A 22,985-nucleotide genomic window follows, 5' to 3' on the forward strand; every position below is an offset into this window, starting at 1 on the left:
AATCCTTTCCAGCTCCCTGATGATGTAGTCGTTTGGTGACAGTTTTCCTGTGCTCGACTGTTCGGTTCGGTTGTCTCTCCTCATCATCTGTTTCTCGTGTTTACGGGCGTACATTGGTTTCTGCTGTCTCCAGAAGTCGGTTCTGGTGTCTAGATAGTTAAGGCCCTGGGAAACCAGCCCAGAAATGGTCTTACCCACAGGAGTATTGGGATCTGAGGACATCAAATTGTTATTGTAATCAAATTTTATTTGTTATTAAAATTAAAAATGTCAGACAAAACATTTCCTATTTATAGGTGCAAAAGACTGCATCAGAAGGTTCTATTCCAATATTTTCTTAAATGTTCTTTAACATTCTAGTTTCCTTTCGTCAAAGAACTGTACATTCCAAGATTTCATTTTTTTAAAATTTCATTGAAAAGTCCCTTGATTTAGTTTTATATAATCTGTCACCTGTTTCTTTGAGTAGTTTCTCTAGGTACTGTCTGTCTCCATACAGCTCCCCCAGTAGTTGTTTGATCGTCTTCTCATTCCCGGCAGGGCGGCTGATCTCCAGCTTCTTCTGGGTCTGCATGCCAGGACGGCCATATGTGTTGTAGGTGGGCTTCTTTATCTTTTTCTAAATTGATTACAAAATACCATTTGATATATAGTGTTTTCTTTTCAATTAAGACATCAATTAAGTTGAAATATTCCATCTAACTTCCAAATATAGTTGCAAAAGGGCACAATAACAAGATGTTTAGTACATTCTTTGCTGGTTTAGAGGCCGCTGGATGCATGGCATCAAGAGATTTCAATACTTTTCAAAACTGTTCATGCAAATGTACAAGTATGTTTAAAGAAAAGAAGTTGACTGAAGTAATGACTATTGCTTACATCATCTTGCTTTGCAAAGAATGATAAATCCCCTTCAGTTGTCAACTGCACTTTGTCTGGGGCTAAAAAAAAAGAAAGAAAGTTTGGAGTAAAACTAAGTAGAAAACAATATTACTCACAAAATATACAGTCTTAATTATAAAGCCAGGTAATAGATCCAAATATATTTCACAAGGTGCTGGGAACAACTGTATTGGCTGATGTCAACCACTTTATAACTCTTGAAATAGGATTCTCTCAGAGATGAAATACCTCCAACTGAATTATCAATGGCCTCCTGTGCCTTCTGTATACCCAGCCTGAATTCTTGTAGCTCTGGTCTGAGTTTATGTCCCCTGTGATAGAAGACAAGGGACATCTCAAAATCTCCCTGGTAGTATAGGGCCTGGGCTTTCTGGTAAACTCCCTGGAAAAAAACATTGTCAGGATGCATAAAGTATAGAACAGCTACAATAATTTTGTTGGCAAAAATATAATCATATGATTCATGAAAATACAATGTATAATTGCTCATAAAATACTTTAATTTTTGCTGTAGACTTTATGAAAAATATCATCTACTGATATGTTTTTATATAAAGGGAGATCACTCTATCCATGAACTCTGTACCTTGTGGAAAGTTTTATCCTCCGATAATGAGGCCTCTGCATCGACCAAGGCATTTTGTGTGTCCCCCAGCTGTAGGTAACATTTGGACCGACAGACCAGACAGTTCTTGTCTCCAGGCTGTAACTCTAAAGCCTGAAATAATGAAGACAGCTAGAAATTAGCATTAAGTGTTTGAAAAAAATTCTCTCAAGTGTAAACTTTATCTGTAAGTACATTTCTCAGTAATCATTTATTTCAACAAATTGATATTTTGTGTGTATGTGCTACAATTAACAATTCCTTATTTAGAAACATCAATCATATGCATGCATACTGTATAAAGTGCAATCTAAACATCTTAATTTATTTTCAAATAGTACTAGTACTAAAATATCGCTTAGATAATTGAATACAAGAAAAAAAATGCAAAAAAATACATTTCTTAAATATAAAATTATAAATATGTAGATCTATATTATATTTCTAATAATAAAGCTATATAATATACTTTGAGACAATTTCTAATTCTATAGCAGTATATAGGACATGAAAATAGCGACTCATGCCGACTGCATTTTCATTAATAACCCCTCGAAAGATCCCATCGTGTTATGCATATAAATTATAAACGGGTGTCAGTTTTGAAATTGAATACTTACGATTGTGTAGCTATCTATAGATTTCTTGTATTCTCCCTGCTTAAAAAGTGAATCTGCTTCTGCTTTGTATATTTCAAAAGTTCCTTTAGGGCCCTCAGATTCATCGCCGTCGTACATTTTGTTCACGTTACAGCTTTCACCAACCTTCTCTCAACACCAATGTAAACTTCCGGTGAAAGTTACCTTAGCAACTGTGCACGCGCTGAATCCCTCGAATTCCGGCGCGCTCTCCAACTTTTTTTTTGCGTCTCTCTTATCTTTCGTATGATTTCCTTTCAAAATTTTCAGTACGCATATGTTTCTAGTTTAGGTAAAAGTTTGGATGAAATCGAATATATCTTAGTGTCTTTGCTTGATTAATCGTGTATTTTTCTTATTTTAACATGTCATACGCAGATTTTAATGAGGGGATTAAGAAAACAAAATAATTCCTCAACGACGTGATTATGTTTGGTGATTAGCCGCTTTATAATCCGCCGAGATCTGCCGCTATACATTTAAATATAAAATCTGCTGTCGTTACGGTGTTTTAAATAAATAGTTAAATGTACAAAATATCTATTTATACTAATTACACTTTCATTGCAGAATTTTATTTTAATTTTTTTTAGTTTTGTAATAATTTTATGTATAACTTTCAAGATGGGAAATGTTATATACATGTACATATATATTCACTTGCATGCTCCCTCTTTCAACATGCGATCAGGGTTATTTTTAAAAAAAAATGTTTTGTTTTTTTTTTCAAATCATGTAGGTAAGTTACTATATAGTAATTTACACACTTTTCCTTTCCCGCAAACAAGAAAAAATGAAATCCTGGATTGTTAAATATATTCGTATATAAATTCCGTATATTAAATAACGTTCTTGTTGATGAGAAGATGAGTACCTGAAATTTAGTAGAAAAACAGAGGTAATGTGTTGGGATTCTTTGCAAAATTTCAATCCTCGGCTGACTCCGCTACGCTCCATACAAACTTTTCAGATTCAAAATTTCAGATGTTACATATTGACCCCCTATCGTGATCTTTGCAATTATGAATTTAAGTAGAAGTGCTTCTGTTCTTTATCTAGAAAACAAAACAATTTGTAATAAATTTGTAACGAACAACTTCGATCCCTTATTGTCACTCAGACATAATCCAAAATCCACGATCTGTCTTAACGTGAAACAGCATTAGATGGGAATACATGTACATTGAATTTGATCATGCACATGAAGACTTCCGTGGTGTTTTGGGGAAAAGGGTGGGGTCATATATTTAAATTTCGATCCACTTCCGTGTTCCTTCCTTCAATTGAACGCATGGAAGATTCTTAATCGAAAACCCCCATAAAGCATTGACTTTTACTGTGGCCCACCCAGGCCAAAATGTCATATAATTTGAAAAAGCTACAGTCTACTAGTATTCTATATGTATAATCTTTATTTTTCAAACCGGAGAGATTATTAACTAATTCAGCCCTCGCAAGGAGAAGCTTTTTTTTGAATTGTGAGAATAATTTTTTCGGCTAGGATTAATTGATATACATGCACATGTATAAAATGTTCACATTTGCCCCCGTAGGAAAGGTTCCTAACAACTTTTTGAAGCATTGATTGATTAAGGCTCGTAACAGAGTTAAAGGGGATATAGAAACCAGTTTGTCAATGTGTGTGTGTGTTAGTTTGTCCTTGTGCAAAACAGAAGTGACGTAATTTGCATTGGGATCGATGTTGAATGCTGCCTTTGCAAGGGGATGCTCCGCTTTGCGGTGCTGTTGATAGGTTAGTCTATGTCATACACTGTCCATCTGCTCTGTCCATCAATCAGAGGCGAGCTTCCGCACCACCGACAGGTTAGATCCACCCATTCAACAAACACAGAGAACTCGGGAATCACAGATACAGTCTCATTGGTGGCGAATTCTTGGTCAGCTATAACATTTTTTAGCTTTCCTTTGTAAATTTCTGTTGCTATGAAAGCTACAGCTCGTTTTCGTAAGGTGAGAATGTCTAAATTGAACGATTTCATCTCTGGGTAGGTTGTTAAAGCTACATCTGTGTCACAATGGATAATAGCTTTTATGAGGAACCGCGCAGCGCATGCTGGGACAGTCCTCAGAATGCTGCAGTTTCCACGTTGTCTTATGTACATTAAAGTGGAAATGCTTAAATTTGATAAATATCTGACTGCCTGAAGCCTCAAAGTCAAGTATGCAATAAAATAAACGTCAGACAAGAGCAGGGAACGATCCTTAGGATCTACTGGCGCCGCAAGTTTTGCAAACAGTACGGAGTAACTAAGATCTAAAACGGACGGAATCCTTTGCCCATCAGTGTGACGTAGGAGTTCCCCAATTATGTCAACTTTCATGATGCCTAGTTTATTTCTAAGATCTAAAATCCTTGATTGTTCTATGTGCTGGATCATATTTCTACTGGGCACAAAATAGTTCGGTATACACCTATCATCTAGAAAGGCCTCTAGTCTGGTGACAAGCTCTTTTATGCATTGGAACAAATTTTCTGAAGTCCATATTTCCAAAGGAATTTTTTCCAATGTCCAAAATAAAACGTTCTTTAACATGTACGATGTTAAGAACGAATCATCATCGTTACATAAATTCAGTTTGCAAAGAGCTTTAAAGAAGACGTAGGCCTTGATCTGGGTTATGGTAAGGCTTAAAAGTAGAATTCTCTCACTTATTGCAAAAGAGATCCGCCATTCTAAATGAGCCTCAGAACTTAATGGATGCCCTACAGGAACAAATCCACAGCCTTGCTTTGTTGCTTTCTGGATCAGTACAGCTGAGGGCCAGCCAGATGCTCTAGGACGGGTCAGAATTTCCGATGCCACGGAGGGCCAAGAACGCATGGACATACCAATGACGTAATCCAGAGAATGTACGCCTAGCTCGTCCTCAATAGCGCCGTGTAGAGCAGGGCCGTCTGTCTTGTTGGTCAAGTACATCGCAAATTTTGAACTTTTTATCGCTGTATCAAGTTTTCCTCTTAAAACCATTGGCAATAAATATTCCTCAGACTCATCTTGCTCTTTGGGATGTTCGGTTACCACACGCATTTTGACGTAACCGGGAAAAGTGTTTTCTAACAAAAAGATCGTCCCATGCTGGCCTCCAGTTTCACGATTCTCTGTAACCGTGACCCCTGTGAACTCAAACACCACATCTACGTCAGTTTCGTTGATTTGACACCCGTCATCAATCAACGGGAATGTCCTCTCCAAATAAAGTCCATCGTGAGAGCTTCCCAACATAACGATGTTCGATATCCACAACTTTTCAGCTATTTTTAGACGGGGTCACGTGACCCCGTCTATTAGTTTACTGTCAGAGCCCTCAAAACGGAAGCCGTGGTGATAACACATGAATTAAATCTACGCTATATCAAAGAGTGCAGAAATAGTTTTGATCAAAATATAAACATTCTGTATCAAACTGAAGGAAGGGATATAACCTTTTTTCTAAATCAAATTGTTGAAGCATTCTGTAAATGTAAACTCAAAATATTAATTGTAAAACACACTAGTAAACAAAGTACTCTTCTGCGTAGTATTACGACTGCGTACGCATCATTCATTGTTTACTTCTGGAAAAATATTAATTCGGACCAGGTGAAATTCGGACAGTTCAAAAAGGTTTCAAGACAAAGCAAATGCCAATTATTGAAATTCCTACCTCAAATTAAATGAAAAACGCAAATATATATTATTCACAGTTTTGTTTTTAGTATGTTTATTAAAAAAAACTATCAAAACTCGTTAAAAAAATCTGGCATGAAAATATTTTGACCTCGTCTTTCAGTACTGTCTCAGTACTTTGATTTGTTTTGGGGCGTAGCGGGCGATAGGTTCCCGAGTGTAGAGAACTTCAGCGCGGGAAGCTGTGGATAATTCCGGTAGATAGTCAATGAACCAGTCCTGTTCCCTTTTGTCGGCTGCCAACATTCTGATATCATAAAAAGCATCTTGGTCAAGTACAATGCAGCTCAATATTTCATTTTCCATCTTAGTCATCCGTGCCTACAATTAAAAAAATGTTTTTTGAAACACTGATGTCCCCATATAGCAGCTTTTGGCGAAAGTTATACTAAAGTTTCGTAAATATAAGTCAAAATAAAAGGTCAAGATATCAAAAAAAAATGTACTCAAAGAAAGGATTTGTCCATAAATAAACTTGTGAAATACGCATGCCCAAGCACATATCATTGGCGTCGGAACAGGCCGGGGGGGGGGGGGGGCTAGGGGGGCTTACCCCCCCCCCCCACTTTTTTTTCAAAGACAGACATAATCTAGGCATTGTAAATTATGGCTTACCTATTTTTGGTGGTTTAGCCCCCCTTTCAATTTGCTTCCGATGCCTATGCATGCATATATGACTAAGGTTAATGAAGTTTATTTTAAATATTGGTCAAACTCCAACGTTGAATGGTCAAACTAAAGACACCTAGGGGTGGGGGTACATAAATTAAAGATAAAGTTGTGATCAAGGTTAGATTTTTTCGAAAGTAAGTAAAAATCCAAGCTCACGAAAAAAATTTCAATATTGATGTTGGTATCTAAAGGAAGGTCTCATCACATGGAATACACCTGTCAAATTATAAGAAGGCCCTAGTACTATTACGGTGCTATACAACAATGAGTTTACTTGTGAAATTTGAAAGCCCAAGCACTTCAAAAGTTATGGCCAGGGTTAAAACTAGCCTTAAGAAGGTGATTTTTTTTTTCAAAAGTGGGTCACACTCCAAGATTAGGGTCAAGAGGTCAAATATAGAGGTACCAAAGAAGCGCCTTGTCACAAGGAATACATGCACATGTGTAAAATTAAATCAATAGCTCCTGGCTCCAACCAGTCAAAGATTAATATGAGGAAAGGTAAGGTTTTTTATGGACAAACTGACAGACGGACGAACAGGACAAAAATTATATATCCCGACTCTTCAATATAAAACGGCGGCATGCGATTAAAGTAAAATGCTAAATTGCCGCGTATGTTAAAGAAGCTCTATAAATTAACAGAAACTGCTTTTTTAACTTGGAGAAAAATATATAATATAAAAGGTGCGCATACCAGACCTTTTCAATCATTTATAACATATGGTACCTGCCTTATTTCCGTAGCAAAAAATTTCAAAGACAATGGACTATTCAAAGGCGGATCTAGGGCCGACACGCCGGGCGTGCCCCCCCCCCCCCTCCCCGTTTGAGATTTTTGTATGTAAATTTTAGTTGTCCATTATCCTAAAATCAAGGAAACATCTCTTATTCAGTAGTAAAAACTTGTCAGCTTCAGGAGGTTTCGGCCCCGGACCCCAAAAGGACGTACATATACAGTCGACAGACACCCCCCCCCCTTTGCCCTCTACTGCGCCCTCCTGTGTTACGAAATTCCTGGATCCACCACTGCTATTTGTGAGCAGACAAATAAATGAAAACGATGAATTCAATTACTATTTTTGGTCTTATATAATGCTATAAAAATATTTTCATCTATTACAAAGCATTTAATTATCTGTAAATAACCTTTTTTTTTTTTTTTAATTTTGCTTCACTCTAACAGCATAAAATTACCCTATAAGTGAGTAGTCAGTAGAGCTCTTTAGTGTGCAGTGTTTAGAGCTTCCTTCAACATGTTTAATTAAATGTGCTGAAGTCCGCGTTGAGAGTGAAAGATCAATTTTGACATGTATCCTATAACATGATTAATATTTAGTCAAGTGTTACTCATAGAAATAACTTTACTTATCTACAGGGACGTAGTATCAGGGGGGCCAGGGGGGGCCAGGCCCCCCCACTTTTTTCTCTAACATTACTTTTACTATAGTAAATGTTCATTGAAAGGATGGTTGGCCCCCCCACTTTTAACCATAGTATAGTGAAAAGAAGGAATTGTAGGGAAAGAATTGGAAGTGAAAGTAACTTGGGTCTGAAAAAGTTGGCCTTTACCCCCCCCCCCCCCCCCCCACGAAATAGGATTTTCGAGTTTGGGAACTTTTAAAATTTTCCTTTTTTTTTTTTCTTTTTTTTTTTCTTTTGCTTGTCAACATTTTCAGGTAAGTAAAAAAAAATTTTCTCTGGTTGGCCCCCCCACTTTCAAAAACGATGCTACGTGCCTGATCTAAAAATGTTACATCAGTATTTTTTCTTCTTTTATCTAGAATGTTCTATTTATTTAACAAACGAAAGAGGAAGCTTGGCGTAAAATACAGAAAATTCTGGATTTGAAAAGTTTAGGGTCTTATTTTAGAGATCACACATGTGAAACCACGTGAATCATCGTATGTAAGCGGTAACAATAGAAATCGTATCTACTGTATTTCGCAATGTAAAAATAGCATAAATAATACATGAACACTTCATAATTCTTAACTTATTTAGCAAGAAATTATTACCTCCAATAATTTTCTATCAGAAAATCAGTACAGTTATTTCTCAGCATGGTAGCAAATAACATACCTTCAAAGGAAAGTATAAATGCTCAGGTTAAAAGTTGACTGGGTACGAATTCTATAGGGTACAAAAACTCGAGAACATTCTAGAGACTACTAACTGACGTCATATCCTCCTATTTGATAAAAAGATCGGAACACGCCGGGTTTGAGAACACACCGGTTAGAAAAAGAAAAGAGGTTACCAGGAGTCAGAGGACATCTAGGTACGTATTTTAAAAGGGTACTCACCGAATCGTACATTTTATATATCCTTTGCCCAAAGTGCTTCGATAATGATGTGCAATCAGAATGTACAGGGCACGTTTACATTCCAGTTTCACGTGATTGGGAAATCCGTTCATTTTATCGATAAGGACAAAGGAATTTTAAAATAAAACTAAGTTAATCAAAAAGGTTGAAATTCTATTTTACTCTGCCTATTTTGATTTTAAGCACGTCCAGTATTTCGATTGCATTTTTTTATGACTTTATTTTTATTTTTTTTGAAAGATCAGATCTCTTGTTAAAAAAAGAAAATTAAGATTTTAATGCAACAAAAACAAATTATTATATTGAAAATATTTAGGGAATGTGAAAAATTTATCAACATTATTTTCAGAGTAACGAGAACCACAAATCGGTCCTGCATGCAGACATGCAATTTAATGTTTTGAAATTCATTTCAGACTTATAAATATAGTATTGTAATCCGTGCATCTTTTTCTAGCTGGAGTGTAAAAATTGTTCTATTAATATTGTCAAAAATTTCATTGTTTTGATAAATTTTTTCCAGCAACATGAGTAAAACAGCGCAAGCCATTGGCATAGATCTTGGAACAACGTATTCCTGTGTAGGAGTCTTTCAGCATGGCAAAGTTGAGATCATTGCTAACGATCAAGGAAACAGAACTACACCCAGTTATGTAGCATTCACAGACACAGAAAGGTTGATTGGAGATGCTGCCAAAAACCAAGTCGCCATGAACCCAACAAACACAATCTTTGGTGAGCAAACGACATTTCTTTCTCATAAGCTGATCACCAAGAGCTAAATATTAATCCAGTGTGAACTTGAACCTTATTCATGTAATTCGATGCATTTTTAAATTGTAGATGCCAAGCGTCTTATTGGTAGAAAATATACCGACACATCAGTACAAGCAGACATGAAACACTGGCCATTCCATGTCATCAACAACGCATCAAAGCCAATGATCCAAGTAGAATACAAAGGGGAGCAGAAAACATTTTCAGCTGAAGAAATCTCATCTATGGTCCTCACAAAGATGAAGGAAACAGCTGAAGCATATCTAGGCAAAGTAAGAACCTGTTTGCATTTATGCAAGTTTTGTTTGTTGTCATGATTTTATAAAGATGAGGCCAAATTGAATACAGCATAAATGAATATATGTATATAAATATTATAAGGATTGTAAGCAACACTCGTGTTTCCAGTGAATTCTTCCTTGTGACTTAACTTTAGAATAGATATCCTGAATTCTTTAACATGATGAAGAAAAGTAGCCAAGCTTTTGCTGTTGACTTTGTTTTTAACCATTTCATGTAATTTGCAGACAATTAACAATGCTGTGGTCACAGTCCCAGCCTACTTCAACGATTCACAACGACAGGCCACAAAAGATGCTGGTACAATTGCAGGATTGAATGTTCTACGCATTATCAATGAACCCACAGCAGCTGCCATTGCTTATGGTCTCGACAAGAAAGTTGGAAATCAATCGGTAATTCTTAATTACCCTCTCTAGAATTATTATTAATTCTTAAAGGCTAAAAGAATTTTATAATTGAATCCAGTCTTGAAATAAAATTTATAGAAAGGGAAGCAACAAATCAAAAAAGGGATGCAACAAATTGTAACATACAATGCTTTAATTATTTTGAACATTTCAGGCAGGAGAACGCAATGTTTTGATCTTTGATTTGGGAGGAGGAACCTTTGATGTCTCAATTCTGACCATTGAAGATGGAATCTTTGAAGTCAAATCTACATCAGGAGATACTCATTTGGGTGGTGAAGACTTTGACAACAGAATGGTGAACCACTTTATCCAAGAATTCAAACGAAAACACAAGAAAGACATTTCTGACAACAAACGTGCGGTTCGACGTCTGCGAACGGCATGTGAGAGAGCAAAGAGGACCCTTTCCTCAAGTTCTCAGGCCAGTATTGAGATTGACTCTCTGTTTGAGGGTATTGACTTTTACACAAGTATTACCAGGGCTAGGTTTGAGGAACTGAATGCCGACTTGTTCAGAGGAACCATGGAGCCAGTTGAGAAGGCTCTAAGGGATGCCAAGCTGGACAAGGGACAGATTCACGATATCGTCCTGGTGGGAGGATCCACTCGTATTCCAAAGATCCAGAAACTTCTCCAAGACTTCTTCAATGGAAAAGAATTGAACAAATCCATCAACCCCGACGAAGCTGTTGCTTATGGAGCAGGTAATTGTCAAAAATTTCTTTAACATTTCCGCATTGTTATTCTTTGAACAGAGTTAACAATGCAGACAAATGGGGGAAATATGTAACTGTAAAAGTTCATTGTTAGTAATATAAGCGAAAATTTTAATCTTTCTCTTGTATTGTAGCTGTCCAGGCTGCCATTTTGTCTGGAGATAAATCCGAGGAGGTCCAAGACTTGCTCTTGTTGGACGTCACACCCCTGTCCCTTGGTATCGAGACGGCTGGAGGAGTGATGACAAGTCTCATCAAGAGGAACACTACCATTCCAACAAAACAAACGCAAACATTCACTACGTACTCCGACAACCAGCCAGGTGTACTTATCCAGGTATACGAGGGAGAAAGAGCCATGACCAAAGACAACAACCTGCTCGGAAAGTTCGAGTTGACTGGTATCCCTCCAGCACCCCGTGGAGTTCCCCAGATTGAAGTCACCTTTGACATTGATGCCAACGGTATCCTGAATGTGTCTGCTGTAGACAAGAGCACAGGCAAAGAGAACAAGATCACCATTACCAACGACAAAGGTAAGTCTGAAGATGATTGGTTACATTTTATAGTACTGGTGATATTGTGATGAAAGTTTATTCTCCATTCGCGGTTTCCACCAGAAGGCACTTTGTGTCTGAAGATGGCTTAATCCTTCCTTGGATGTCTGAATATCACCATTATAAGGCTTTTCAAGATGTGCTAATACATTGATTGCAATAAGGATTCATTTGATTTATTATTACAGGTCGTCTCAGCAAGGATGAAATTGACCGTATGGTTAGCGACGCTGAGAAATACAAGCAGGAGGATGAGAAACAGCGAGACAGAATTGCTGCCAAGAACAGTCTGGAAAGCTACGCTTTCAACATGAAATCCACAGTGGATGACGAGAAACTGAAGGACAAGATCAGTGAGGGTGATAAGAAGACAATCCTTGACAAATGTGACGAAATCATCAAGTGGATGGACCAGAACCAACTGGCTGAGAAGGAAGAATTTGAACACAAACAGAAGGAACTCGAGGGAGTGTGTAACCCTATTATCACCAAGTTGTATCAGGCAGCCGGAGGTGCCCCTGAGGGTGGTATGCCAGGAGGAATGCCCAACTTTGGAGGTGGTGCCCCAGGCGGTGGTGCAGCTCCAGGTGGCGGCAGCGGTGGTGGACCAACCATTGAGGAGGTCGATTAAAATGTTGGCGAAATAACACAAAAACGAGACTGTATTATCAATTCAAGTCCCAAAACTTTAAAAGATTTGTTAAAACTTGCGAAGCTCATGTTTACATCGTTGCTATGTTTAATTTATTGGTAACAAAATTAAAAAGTTCAGATCAGTGAGTTTGTTATTTCTTGATTATTTTTTTTTTTGTATGTACATGTACAATAATGTAGAAGGTGGACATAATCGACAAGTTCAAGGTAAAGTGGAAAGAGATTTCAGCAGAGAGGAAGTTAAATTACTTGGGGATAGAGGGGGAGAGGAAGGTAGCAAAGATGTTGCAGATACTTGTGTACCCAAGATCGTTCAGGGGTTTTTTTGCATGTGGTGATAATTTCTATCTCTGAAGCAAGGATGTAAAATAATTCCTCTTAATTCTGGTTCTGTGTAGAGCACGGGCCAGTAAAATGCTTGATTTTGCGTTATCACTATACAACTAGAGCTAATGTGAGCACTGAGTTCATTAACTAGACCTCGGCCGCCTCCCATATGACTACCATGATTTGCTCTGGGAGACTCAAAATAAATGTTGGATGTAAAATTAATTTTATTCAGTGGTATAGGAGGATTTTGCAGATAAGAGATGGGTACCCTTCAACATTACAGAAAAAATGTCGGTGTCGGTGTTTTGCTATGGGACCACGAAATATGCTTCCGCTCAAGAAGTGAAATGGTGAGATGCACAATTGTACATTGTAACAAAGAATCTATTCAGGGACTCTAAAACAGTGGGTTAGTATATAGGTCTCTGAACTATGGTAGTCTCATTACATTTCATTCCGTGGTATGAGGAGTTGTGAATAAGAGATGGGTACCCCAAAGCTTAACGACTTACAGACGGACATCCCGATGACGATACCCACCAACTTTTCAAGCGGAGGTATAAAAGTTGTGATATTAATGTAGAATCAAAGTACTTTACTGGCCATGATTTTGTCCGTCTTCATGCATTTCCACCCTCCTTTGTTGTCAAGTTTTTACAAAAATTATTATGTATGTAAATTCAAATCGCTTAGAAAAATGTCTTGGGTGAAGGCTATTTCAATAGGTGTAATGCAAATAACTGTTAGGTAAAATAATTATAAAAATCATTTTTATAATTATTTTACCTAACTACACATTTTTAAAATGTATAGTTTCTTTATGTTGCCAAGGGCAATAACTCCTCATTTATTCAGGCATTTTCTTGATTGTGCATGTGTAAAACGTTTTCCCTGACTTTCACAATTCGAGTATTTTGTAAGTAGCAATTACTTTGGAATTTTTAGCTTCAGAATTTTAACAAGTTTTAACCGATGATTTATACTGTTTACTAAAAAAGAACAATTTTGATGCTGACATACACTGCTGTTTAAATCAGTATTGTCTTTAATACTTCTTAGAAAATACGACAACCTATACATTTTTGCTACTTTATTAATTATACCATCCGCTTGAAAAGTGGGAGGGTATATATAGGGTATATATATCCTGAGACTTTCACAGAATCTTTGTTATATAATGCCATTGTGCATCATGCTACTTTTTGATGGACCCATATTGATATTGGTCGGTTGGTCTGTCGGTCCACCATCAGTTCCGTGGATGAAATCTGCCGCTAACAAAATCTAGCATTTCAAAAAGTACTTTCGATGTCTGTTATTGGTATAGAGGACGTTTTGTGTTTACTGCATGTTCTATACGGCAAGTTCAAATCGGCAGACGTTTGAATGGTGTTATACAATCATTTTTGAAGCAAGATCTCGTCCGACACCGGTAGGAAAAATGTAGATATTGATTAAGGTCAGACGACACGTTCCTCAAAAATATATAATTTTTCCTAAGAATTTGTCATTGAAGTAAAGGTACTTAAACAAGTTTCCTCACAAAAAATTAGGGTACCTTACCATAGGGTCATATTTCTTACATAGCCCCTATGGGTCATCTTCAAAATGGCCTATAACACAATTTTTGGTGTACTTATATTTAAAAACATTTTGAAAATAATGTAGAAATCAGAAGAGAATGACAAATATGAATAATTTTTCATATAATACCAAGAGATACAAAACATATATTTGAGGAACGTGTCGTCTGACCTTAAAATCAAGTGTGAACTGAGGCACCCCCTATGATTCGAGATGGCGAGTGGCGCTCCTTCCTTCTTTTTATATACAGTAAATATGACATTTTTTTAAAACGTGCGAATTTCGGCGAATTTTTTATTTTTATTTTAATGAGGGTATTCAGGCACACATAGAAAAACACATAATACACAATATACACCATCCTGTAACCAAGCGCCTATGATCTTATGTCATTCAGAATATCACCGAGGTTGATTTTTTTTAATATTAGGTCAAACGTAAAGGTCAAGGGGTCAGAAATCATAGTATGCATGAAAATATCTCGTAACAGGTGTTGCACATAACAAATATCAAAGCCCTTTCTCTTTTCAATCAAAAATTAAAGGGAAAACATTTTTGAAAAGTAAGTCAAACGTCAAGATCAAGGTCAGAGGATTGAAAATAATAGTGTATTTCACGGTTTAATATGAAAGCCCTATGTCTTCTCATTCAAAAGTCATGACCAAGGTTAAAGTTTGAGAAAAGTATGTCAAACTTCAAAGGTCACGAGGTCTAAATTCATAGTGTGTTTTCGAAAGGTCTTTTCACAGGTAATATGCATATCCAATTTTAAGTACTGTTTAATTTTTTAAAATTAGGTCAAATTTCAAGGTCATGGTCACAGGGTTAAATATCATGTTGTATTTAGAAAGATCTTGTCATAGGCATTACACAGGTGTAATATTAAAGCGCCATCTCTACTCATTTAAAGTCATGACCAAAGTTAAGGCTTTTGAAAAGTAGGTCAAATTTCAAGGTCACGAAGCCAAAAATCATAGTGTATTTAAAAAGGTCTTATCACAGAAAATATACATCTTTAATATGAATGCCCTATCTCTTCTCATTCAAAAGTTTTGCCAATTTAAAGTAATGTCTAATTTTTTTAAGTAGGTTAACCGTCAAGGTCACGGGGTCAAAAATCATGATGTATTCAGGAAACTCTTGTCACAGTTATACATACATTTATAATATGAAAGCCCTCTCTTTTCTCTTTCAAAAAGATATGACCAAGGTTTAAGCTTTTGTGACGGACAGACAGAACTACAGCTAGGCAGACGGATAGACGAATGAGATTTAACAGGTTGGGGGAAACGTAAATTCCGCTATAATAGTGGTATTTCACTATTATAGTGAAATTACGCTATATTTCCTGCCTTGGATACCCTCAATTTCATCCGATACCATGCAAGGTGTTTGAACCGCAAGTCATGATTGGTATTAAAATGAACAAAAACTGTCATGTTTGCATGTTTTGAATTTTAATAAATTTTCTACCGTTGCGTTTAATAATGCGAGCACTCTTTTTTTAACGGAAGTTGCATTTTTACATAGCAACCGATGATTGTGGGGGTATTTAAGCCTGTTTGCATCTCACTTATTCCTCATTAATGTGCAGAAATTGATGCTTGTTACAATTGTCAGCTCGCACTGGGAAGGGTTTATGGGATTAAACAAGAAAAAGATTATTTCGGTCTGCATGGTTACGGGTATGGTGGCCCGCTATGGTAAACGTTAAGAGTCTACAGACTCATTTTTATCGACCGCAGCGGCTGATCCTTTTGTGGTTGTGTTAGATAGTGCACATGAGAAATGAGAGGTTAATTTTAAATTTGTAATAGTTCAGTAAAATAATTCTTCATTGATAACATGTAGAAAGTCATAAGTAAAATATTTTAAAAATTTGCTTTACTATTTTAAAGTATTAATCGTTGTTATAATGTTTCAATTTCACTGTCACTTCTCAAGATATTTGACAATTTTTGACTATATAAAACAGGGGCGTAGCAATAGGGGGGCCTGCCCCCGACCCCTCCATTTTTTTCCCAACTTTTTTTATACTATTGGAGATGTTTAAATAAAGTCTGGTTGCCCCCCCCCCCCCCCTTTTTAGTGATGTACCGAAAATTTTTTTTTATAATTGGTACTTAAATTAATTGAAACTGCGAAAAAGTTTACCCCCCCCCCCCCCCCCCCCCCCCCCCCCCCAATAGGATTTTCGACTTTGGGTAACTTTTTTTCTTTGTCATCTTTTTCAGGTAAGTAAAAAAAAATTCTCTGGCTGCCCCCTCCCCATTTTCAAAAACGATGCTACGCGCCTGTAAAAAGGGTTTACAAAAGGTACTATGTAGATAGAAAAGGAAATTATGATTTACAAGATAATAATGACGTGGTACATAGGGTATGGTTAATAAAAAAATGATCAACTAGTAAACAGTGTTTTGAATATGTTACAGCTGCGAATGATACAAGGATAATTTTGTCTCCACATTTTGCGCAGCGCCTTGCAGCATAGCCTATTCTGCAGAAACCATGGACATTATCACGTGTTAAAGACCCAGAGTATCTGTACGTGGTTCGGTCATTCTTATTTCAGACTGTCTTCAAAGCAATATGGATAGATAATTTTTTTGAAATAAGTAAATAGAGATTTTAGTGCATTTGCTCATCAGATGGATTCATCGATGTAATAAAGTCAAGGATAAATAATATTAAGAATGTATTGAAAATCAAAATATACGCTTCTCAAGATTCTAGTTCAGCTTTGAATATCTTGTCCTTCCATTGCATGAATATGCTTTCAAAATTGTGAAAGTACTTTTTGAAATGCTAAATTGTTTGCGGCAGATTTGATGGTTTGCATGAATTTTTAATTGTGGAAAATTTAAGTCAATGATATTTTTGACACTATGGTGACTGGTTATTTTAAGTTTCATTGTGGTTTAAACAATAACACTTTTAAATCTAGAAGTCTGAAAAATTAATACTTTTAGTGTGATTTTTTGCGATATATTTTCATTTCATATGATAATAATTACATATATATATATTTTTCGAATAACAAGGAAAAAAACTATAGCTATTTCTCTCGGATTTTAAAGTTAAATCGTTCTTGCCTAAATGCAGAACCATAAAGCGTTAATAAATTATAGATACATTTGTGCGGAGTTAAAATGATTGTCAATTCATGTTAAAATAAGTTTACAGACACACTTGTCAAATATCCCCGACACCAAAATAAATATAGTCTTTTTTCCGAAATAAACAATTAACCAGGGGAAATTAAAAATTAGATTTATTTTCTACGATCGTTTATGTAATTAATTTTTTGGATTATTTATTATTAATTGATTTTGTTAAGAGGATAGGAATCGAGTATATCAATATACTCTTTTTTATGTTTCTCTTAATGGGTCTGTCCGTTTACAATAACGAGCCTCCATACCCGTAACCATGCAGACCGAAATTATCTTTTTCTTGTTTAATCCCATAAACCCTTCCCAGTGCGAGTTGATAATTGTAACAAGCATCAATTTCTGCACATTAATGAGGAATAAGTGAGATGCAAACAGGCTTAAATACCCCCACAATCAGTTGCTATGTAAAAAATGCAACTTCCGTTAAAAAAAGAGTGCTCGCATTATTAAACGCAACGGTAGAAAATTTATTAAAATTCAAAACATGCAAACATGATAGTTTTTGTTCATTTTAATACCAATCATGACTTGCGGTTCAAACACCTTGCATGGTATCGGATGAAATTGAGGGTATCCAAGGCAGGAAATATAGCGTAATTTCACTATAATAGTGAAATACCACTATTATAGCGGAATTTACGTTTCCCCCCAACCTGTTTAATGTCCCATCGCTTTCGCGAAAGCGGGGGACAAAAAAGTCGTTCAGTATTAAACTTAATTATAAATTGTATTTGCTTACAAGGTCATTGTATCGACCATAGACTTACGAAATGATAACTTTAAACGAGACTGCTGATATTCTTGCTTAATCAACTTGTTTGTCAATAACTAACCACGTTTTAGAAATTGTTCATACGTAGACCATGCTCTTCTGCATAGATTCATTGTTATACAATTAAAATAAAAATGTTACATAGATACGACAATTTCTAAAGCAAATTTACCGTATGCAACTTATCTACATGAAGCTGGGGAGACCGTCATGCATGCATGAACCTCTTCGCATTTCCTCTAGAAATGTTTTTTAATATAAAAGTAACCTACGGATTTTTTTTTTCAAAAAGGTATTTTTTTAATGTTTTTTTTAAATTTATGCATATTTGTTGTTTGTTGTAGTTTTGCCATTCTGTGAATCTATTCTTTTACCGGTGCAACATTGAGAAGCCAGAGAGATAAATATTGAAAATATATCATGCTTTATTGCGTCTACACTACACCTGTTTGTGCCATAATGTTGTTATCCTACCTTTCTAATTATTTCTACCCTCCCCCTCCCTCCATAGCCTGCCTGGTATCATCGATTAATTTACTTCGTTGCATTGAAGCAGTTGGGTTTTTATCAAACTTTTCCGTCAGTCAAGAAGTTTTTGATTTTTACTCAAGCCCTAGAGGGGCTTGAGTTATCTAAAACGATGCTAGGTCATCGATTTACTCAGTTTAAAAACACAAAAATATATTATTTTTGTAGATAGAAATATTTCTAGAAACAAAAATGAGGCTTATCTTAAAAACGTCTGTATATTCAAAGATATTAAGTGTTAAATATCGGATTCTATTCTATGGCGAATGAACAATGAGTGAAGCTCCGCAGCCGCAACAGTTTCTATACAGAGTTTTCGCGCTTTCCTTTGCGTAGGAATCTCAGGTAACTTTTTACAGTCGCCGACAAAGCATCCTTGGACGAGTCCACTGCAGACTCTGAAAGGTGACGCAGGTTACCCCATCGTTAACAAATTCTACTATGCATGGCCAGAAAATGTATGGCTGTACCCCCCAATTGAAATTGCTTATCACAGGCCTTCAAATGATGTGTACTTTGAGTGACAGTAAAATAATAGCACAAAATCAATGTTAAATTCTCGTATTATCTTAAGGGGGATGTACGGCCACTTTTAGTGCAGTGAGAGCAAAATGTAAACATTTCTTCAAATGGCTAAAATACTTTATATTTTGATCAAATTTTAAACCCTTATGATAAAGATACAATAAATATGCATAACTGAATGCATGTTGTGCATATATAATCTATACTTTTGCAGAAAAATGCTTTTGATATGCTCCTTAGAACTGCGCAGCTACAAAATTCAGCAGAGCCTTAAAAAATCCAAAAAAATACGCAAACTGTGCATTAATGTTCTCTCTACAACCATTTGTTGAGAAAATGTCTAAATATGGCACTTTTCAATGATAATTTTAAGTTCAAAACAAGGTATTATTGTCTTCAAAAAAAGTGTAAAGAACCCTGAAAGTAGTTCATTGATAGCAGCACGTGGTCTATTTTTAGCACAGAATTTTGTTTTCCAGACCTCTTCTTAATATGGAGGGACATAACAATCTTTAAATGTAGAAGAGAATTACAGTTGCAAAATATTTCAAATAATATGAACACTTTTAAAAGAGGAATTGTGTTATAGTGTGGCTTGAAGTAATTTATTTAGTATTATTATCGAACAGTTGTTCAATAGTGTACGTATTGAAATAAACTCTTTCAAAAATGAGCACCATCAAAGTTTAAAATTAAGAGTTTGTAAGTTTGCCACAGATAACTTATAATATCTATCAAAAGTTTAATTATCTCCAATGAAACACAAAGAAATTAAACACATAAAATCGATATGAAAAACCTTGTGTTAGTATCAACTAGTAAGAGGGGTGATCAAAAAGTTCTCGAACTATATCTCTATATCTACCAAACCACAATTTAGATTAGAAACAAATTTGGTGCACACTCTATAAATAGCATATGCTGAATAAAGTTTTGCTTACAATGTGAAAATGAAGTCATTATGCAGGTACTTGTGACGAAAAATGGTTGTCTCAGTGGAACTCATTCAACAAACGACTAAAATATTTATGGTATATCTTAAAATTGCCTTTGAAGTAACGTATAAGAATTTGTTCATAGTTTATTAAGACAAATGATTTCCTAATAATTCAATCAATGATTGGATAGATCTTTTTAGTGAAGGAAGGCAATCAAAGATCTCCAATTTACACTTTGAAAAATAATTGAATATTTCAACAATAATATAACTATCAAATACCTAAGATATCGTTTACTTTTGATCACCCCCCCCCCCCCCCCGTAAACTCTGTCAAATAAACATTTACAATTTTCATTACAGCGGAGCAACATTTGAAAACGAATAAAATCATTCAGAGTGGGTTAGAAGATTTAATGAATAATTTTTTTTTCTATTTTCCCATTTTGTCAAAATTACCATTTTACAGAGAAAAAAAGAAAAAAAATCAACATGTTTAAATATTTTATACCATCTTTGATATGACGTTTGGTGGACCTCCCAACTGAGGGAAAATTTATGGTGAGAGAAAAAAATCCTTAAAATTTAAACATATTTGTTGACGGAAGAAAAAAAATATCCTGTAATTGGATGTAAAATAAAATTGAGTCGGGCCATTTCTAGGCAGTAGATCTGGAGAGAGGGCAACCAAATATTTTTACAACAAATGGTCTTATAAGGCTAGCACATGTTCCATCACATACTTAGTAATGCAAAATTTTTTAATCTTTGGCACTATTTTGAAAAAAGAACATAGGATTTTCGGAAGGGAGAGGGGGGGGGGGTAGTCTCTCATTTTTTTTGCGATGATAGACATAGCATATGCAATGGACCTTTGTTTGCAAACATTGTGATTGCTTCTAAATTTCAAAGAAACAACTCAATATATTTTATCAAGCTTCGTATGTTCAATAAGTGAGAGCTTACAACGTAGTCAACATAATGAGACATGCGTTTTTATGTCCAAACATTACTCCATACAATGTGTTGGTCATTGCAAACAATCAAGCTATTTACATGAGGTGCCTGGAGGAAATACTTTAACTGCCTATTTTTTTCTATCTAACTGCTAAACAAAGTAGACATATGTACCAACTTTTCGAATGTAAGACATGTAATTGCAATTTCTTTTTCTTGCACCGCATATTGTTTAACATTTTCAAATTAAATGCTAAGCATCCTCCTTGCAGTGCCCCATTTCAAAATAACTTCTATCGCCACAGAAAAAAGACCCGACGTAAACACATATGTTTAGGGCATTTTTTAGCTTTTTTTTCTTGAGTTTTAAAGAAACCAACAAATTATCAAGACTTGTTTTGCGAAAAATTAAATATAATCATCGTAATAAACGCATCTATACACAGCAGATATATGCACATGTCAACCACGTGCTCAGTGTAATAATATTTGCTAGGAAACTCGAGCTGCGAACAGAACAGTTTTTCCCGATTTGCTGAAGTGGGGTTAAAATCGCGTTTTTTCATTAATCAGACGAAGCGATGCAACAAATAAAAGTAGTAAGTAATATTACCTAATGGTTATAACTTATTTGTCTTGTCTTGATGTTATTATGGTCGCATTTATTCTAAAATCAAAGTTATTCGAACTCTGTGTGACAGAGGAATGGCGGACGAAATAAACACATGGCCTCAGGAAGACACACATATGAAAAATCAAATTTTCAAGAATTTTAGAAAATAACAAGAAAAAAGCGAAACAAATGGTTGTAGCCATATTATCAATGAATCAAACTAATACCATTTTCAATGCATTTTTCATCTCGTGAATGCTGTAGCTGCGCAGTTCTACCATGATTAATTTCCTCCTAATTAAAACAAAATAAACTTAATTATTCACTAATTTTGGTCTCTTACAGTAGTTAACTAGTGCATTAACACTTTGAGTAACTTTGGGCTAGTTTAGACGAGTATTAAGCGCATTCTTGGCATTTCTTATTTCATACCAGACTAGATCCAATTGGCTTGTACATCCCCCTTAAGCTTTGGTAACGGAACCTACATTATCATAACTTCTTTTGGATTCGTACAGAATATGACATTTGTATTGGACATGCCGCTCAGCTAGATGAATCCCATCCTGTCAAGCCACGGTCCGGAGTAAGAGAGGATCGCACATTTTGGCCGTGGTTTTCAACGATGGATGAACCCGTAGTAACGTGGAGTTTTTGGAGCCCCCCCCTCCACTTTGAAAAACTTTTCTACAGGCTTGAAGAAAGTTTTTTAGATTGATTTATATATTGAATGCGATGTACGTCATTAAGCAAAAAATACAAAAACATAAATATTTTTGGAGACCCCCCCCCCTCCACTTTGAAAAAACTTTTCTACAGGCTTGAAGAAAGCTATTTAGATTGATGTATATATTGAATGTGATGTACGTCATTAAGCAAAATATACAAAAACGTATATAGTTTGAAGTATACTAAATGTCTACTTAAAACAAGTATATGCTGACAAAACGTCAGAAATACTCAAGCTGTAGAGAGTCAATTAGGAAGTGTCATAATATCCTAAAATGGTATAAGATGAGGGCTATTGATTTCAATTTTCTGTTGAAAAAAACTACATGTACATGAAACAAAATTCATATCAGGCGCAGATCCAGAAATTTTTTTCCGGGGGGGGGGTCCATCCCAGTCAAAAAAAAAATCCAATCCCAGAAATTTCTTAACAAGCAAAAAACAAAACCTTAACTCGCCCAAACGTCAAAAACCTATTTCGTGGTGGTGGTGGGGGAGGGGGTTATCTATGACATCTTTTGCCTCAAATCTTTCAATTTTCATACCAATTTCACACACACTTATTCGCATTTACCGGGGGGGGGGGG

The 22,985-nt window shown here is 35.7% G+C and overlaps 3 protein-coding genes and 1 non-coding gene across 4 annotated transcripts; 2 read left to right on the top strand and 2 right to left on the bottom strand.

Annotated features, from left to right (window-relative positions):
• Positions 1 to 5: 5 nt before the first annotated feature.
• LOC134229919 (outer dynein arm-docking complex subunit 4-like) lies at positions 6 to 2,362 on the bottom strand (the record flags this gene model as incomplete). The annotated part of the gene is made up of 6 exons (XM_062711703.1): positions 2,128 to 2,362; positions 1,490 to 1,621; positions 1,132 to 1,285; positions 880 to 941; positions 454 to 619; positions 6 to 212 (listed from the first exon to the last, which is right to left on the bottom strand). Coding segments are annotated over exons 1-6 (838 nt in total), but the record flags the coding sequence as incomplete, so codon positions are not given.
• An 893-nt stretch (positions 2,363 to 3,255) lies between these two features.
• LOC134229915 (uncharacterized) lies at positions 3,256 to 5,421 on the bottom strand. Its single transcript, XM_062711699.1, has one exon. It carries the CDS (start codon positions 5,388 to 5,390, stop codon positions 3,900 to 3,902), a length of 1,491 nt encoding a protein of 496 aa, XP_062567683.1. The 5' UTR covers positions 5,391 to 5,421; the 3' UTR covers positions 3,256 to 3,899.
• Positions 5,422 to 9,360: 3,939 nt separating this feature from the next.
• Positions 9,361 to 12,376, top strand: LOC134229916 (heat shock cognate 71 kDa protein). The gene is made up of 6 exons (XM_062711700.1): positions 9,361 to 9,568; positions 9,677 to 9,882; positions 10,138 to 10,305; positions 10,475 to 11,027; positions 11,174 to 11,575; positions 11,785 to 12,376. Exons 1-6 carry the CDS (start codon positions 9,361 to 9,363, stop codon positions 12,225 to 12,227), a joined length of 1,980 nt encoding a protein of 659 aa, XP_062567684.1. The 3' UTR covers positions 12,228 to 12,376.
• Positions 11,617 to 11,711, top strand: LOC134229920 (small nucleolar RNA SNORD14). The gene has a single exon (XR_009984249.1). It is a non-coding gene; the product is annotated as a small nucleolar RNA SNORD14 (small nucleolar RNA).
• Positions 12,377 to 22,985: the final 10,609 nt, after the last annotated feature.

Source organism: Saccostrea cucullata, unplaced genomic scaffold, assembly GCF_032062105.1.
Source record: "Saccostrea cucullata isolate Sc308-1 unplaced genomic scaffold, CSIRO_AGI_Scuc_v1 ctg4883, whole genome shotgun sequence".
NCBI lineage: Eukaryota > Metazoa > Mollusca > Bivalvia > Ostreida > Ostreidae > Saccostrea > Saccostrea cuccullata.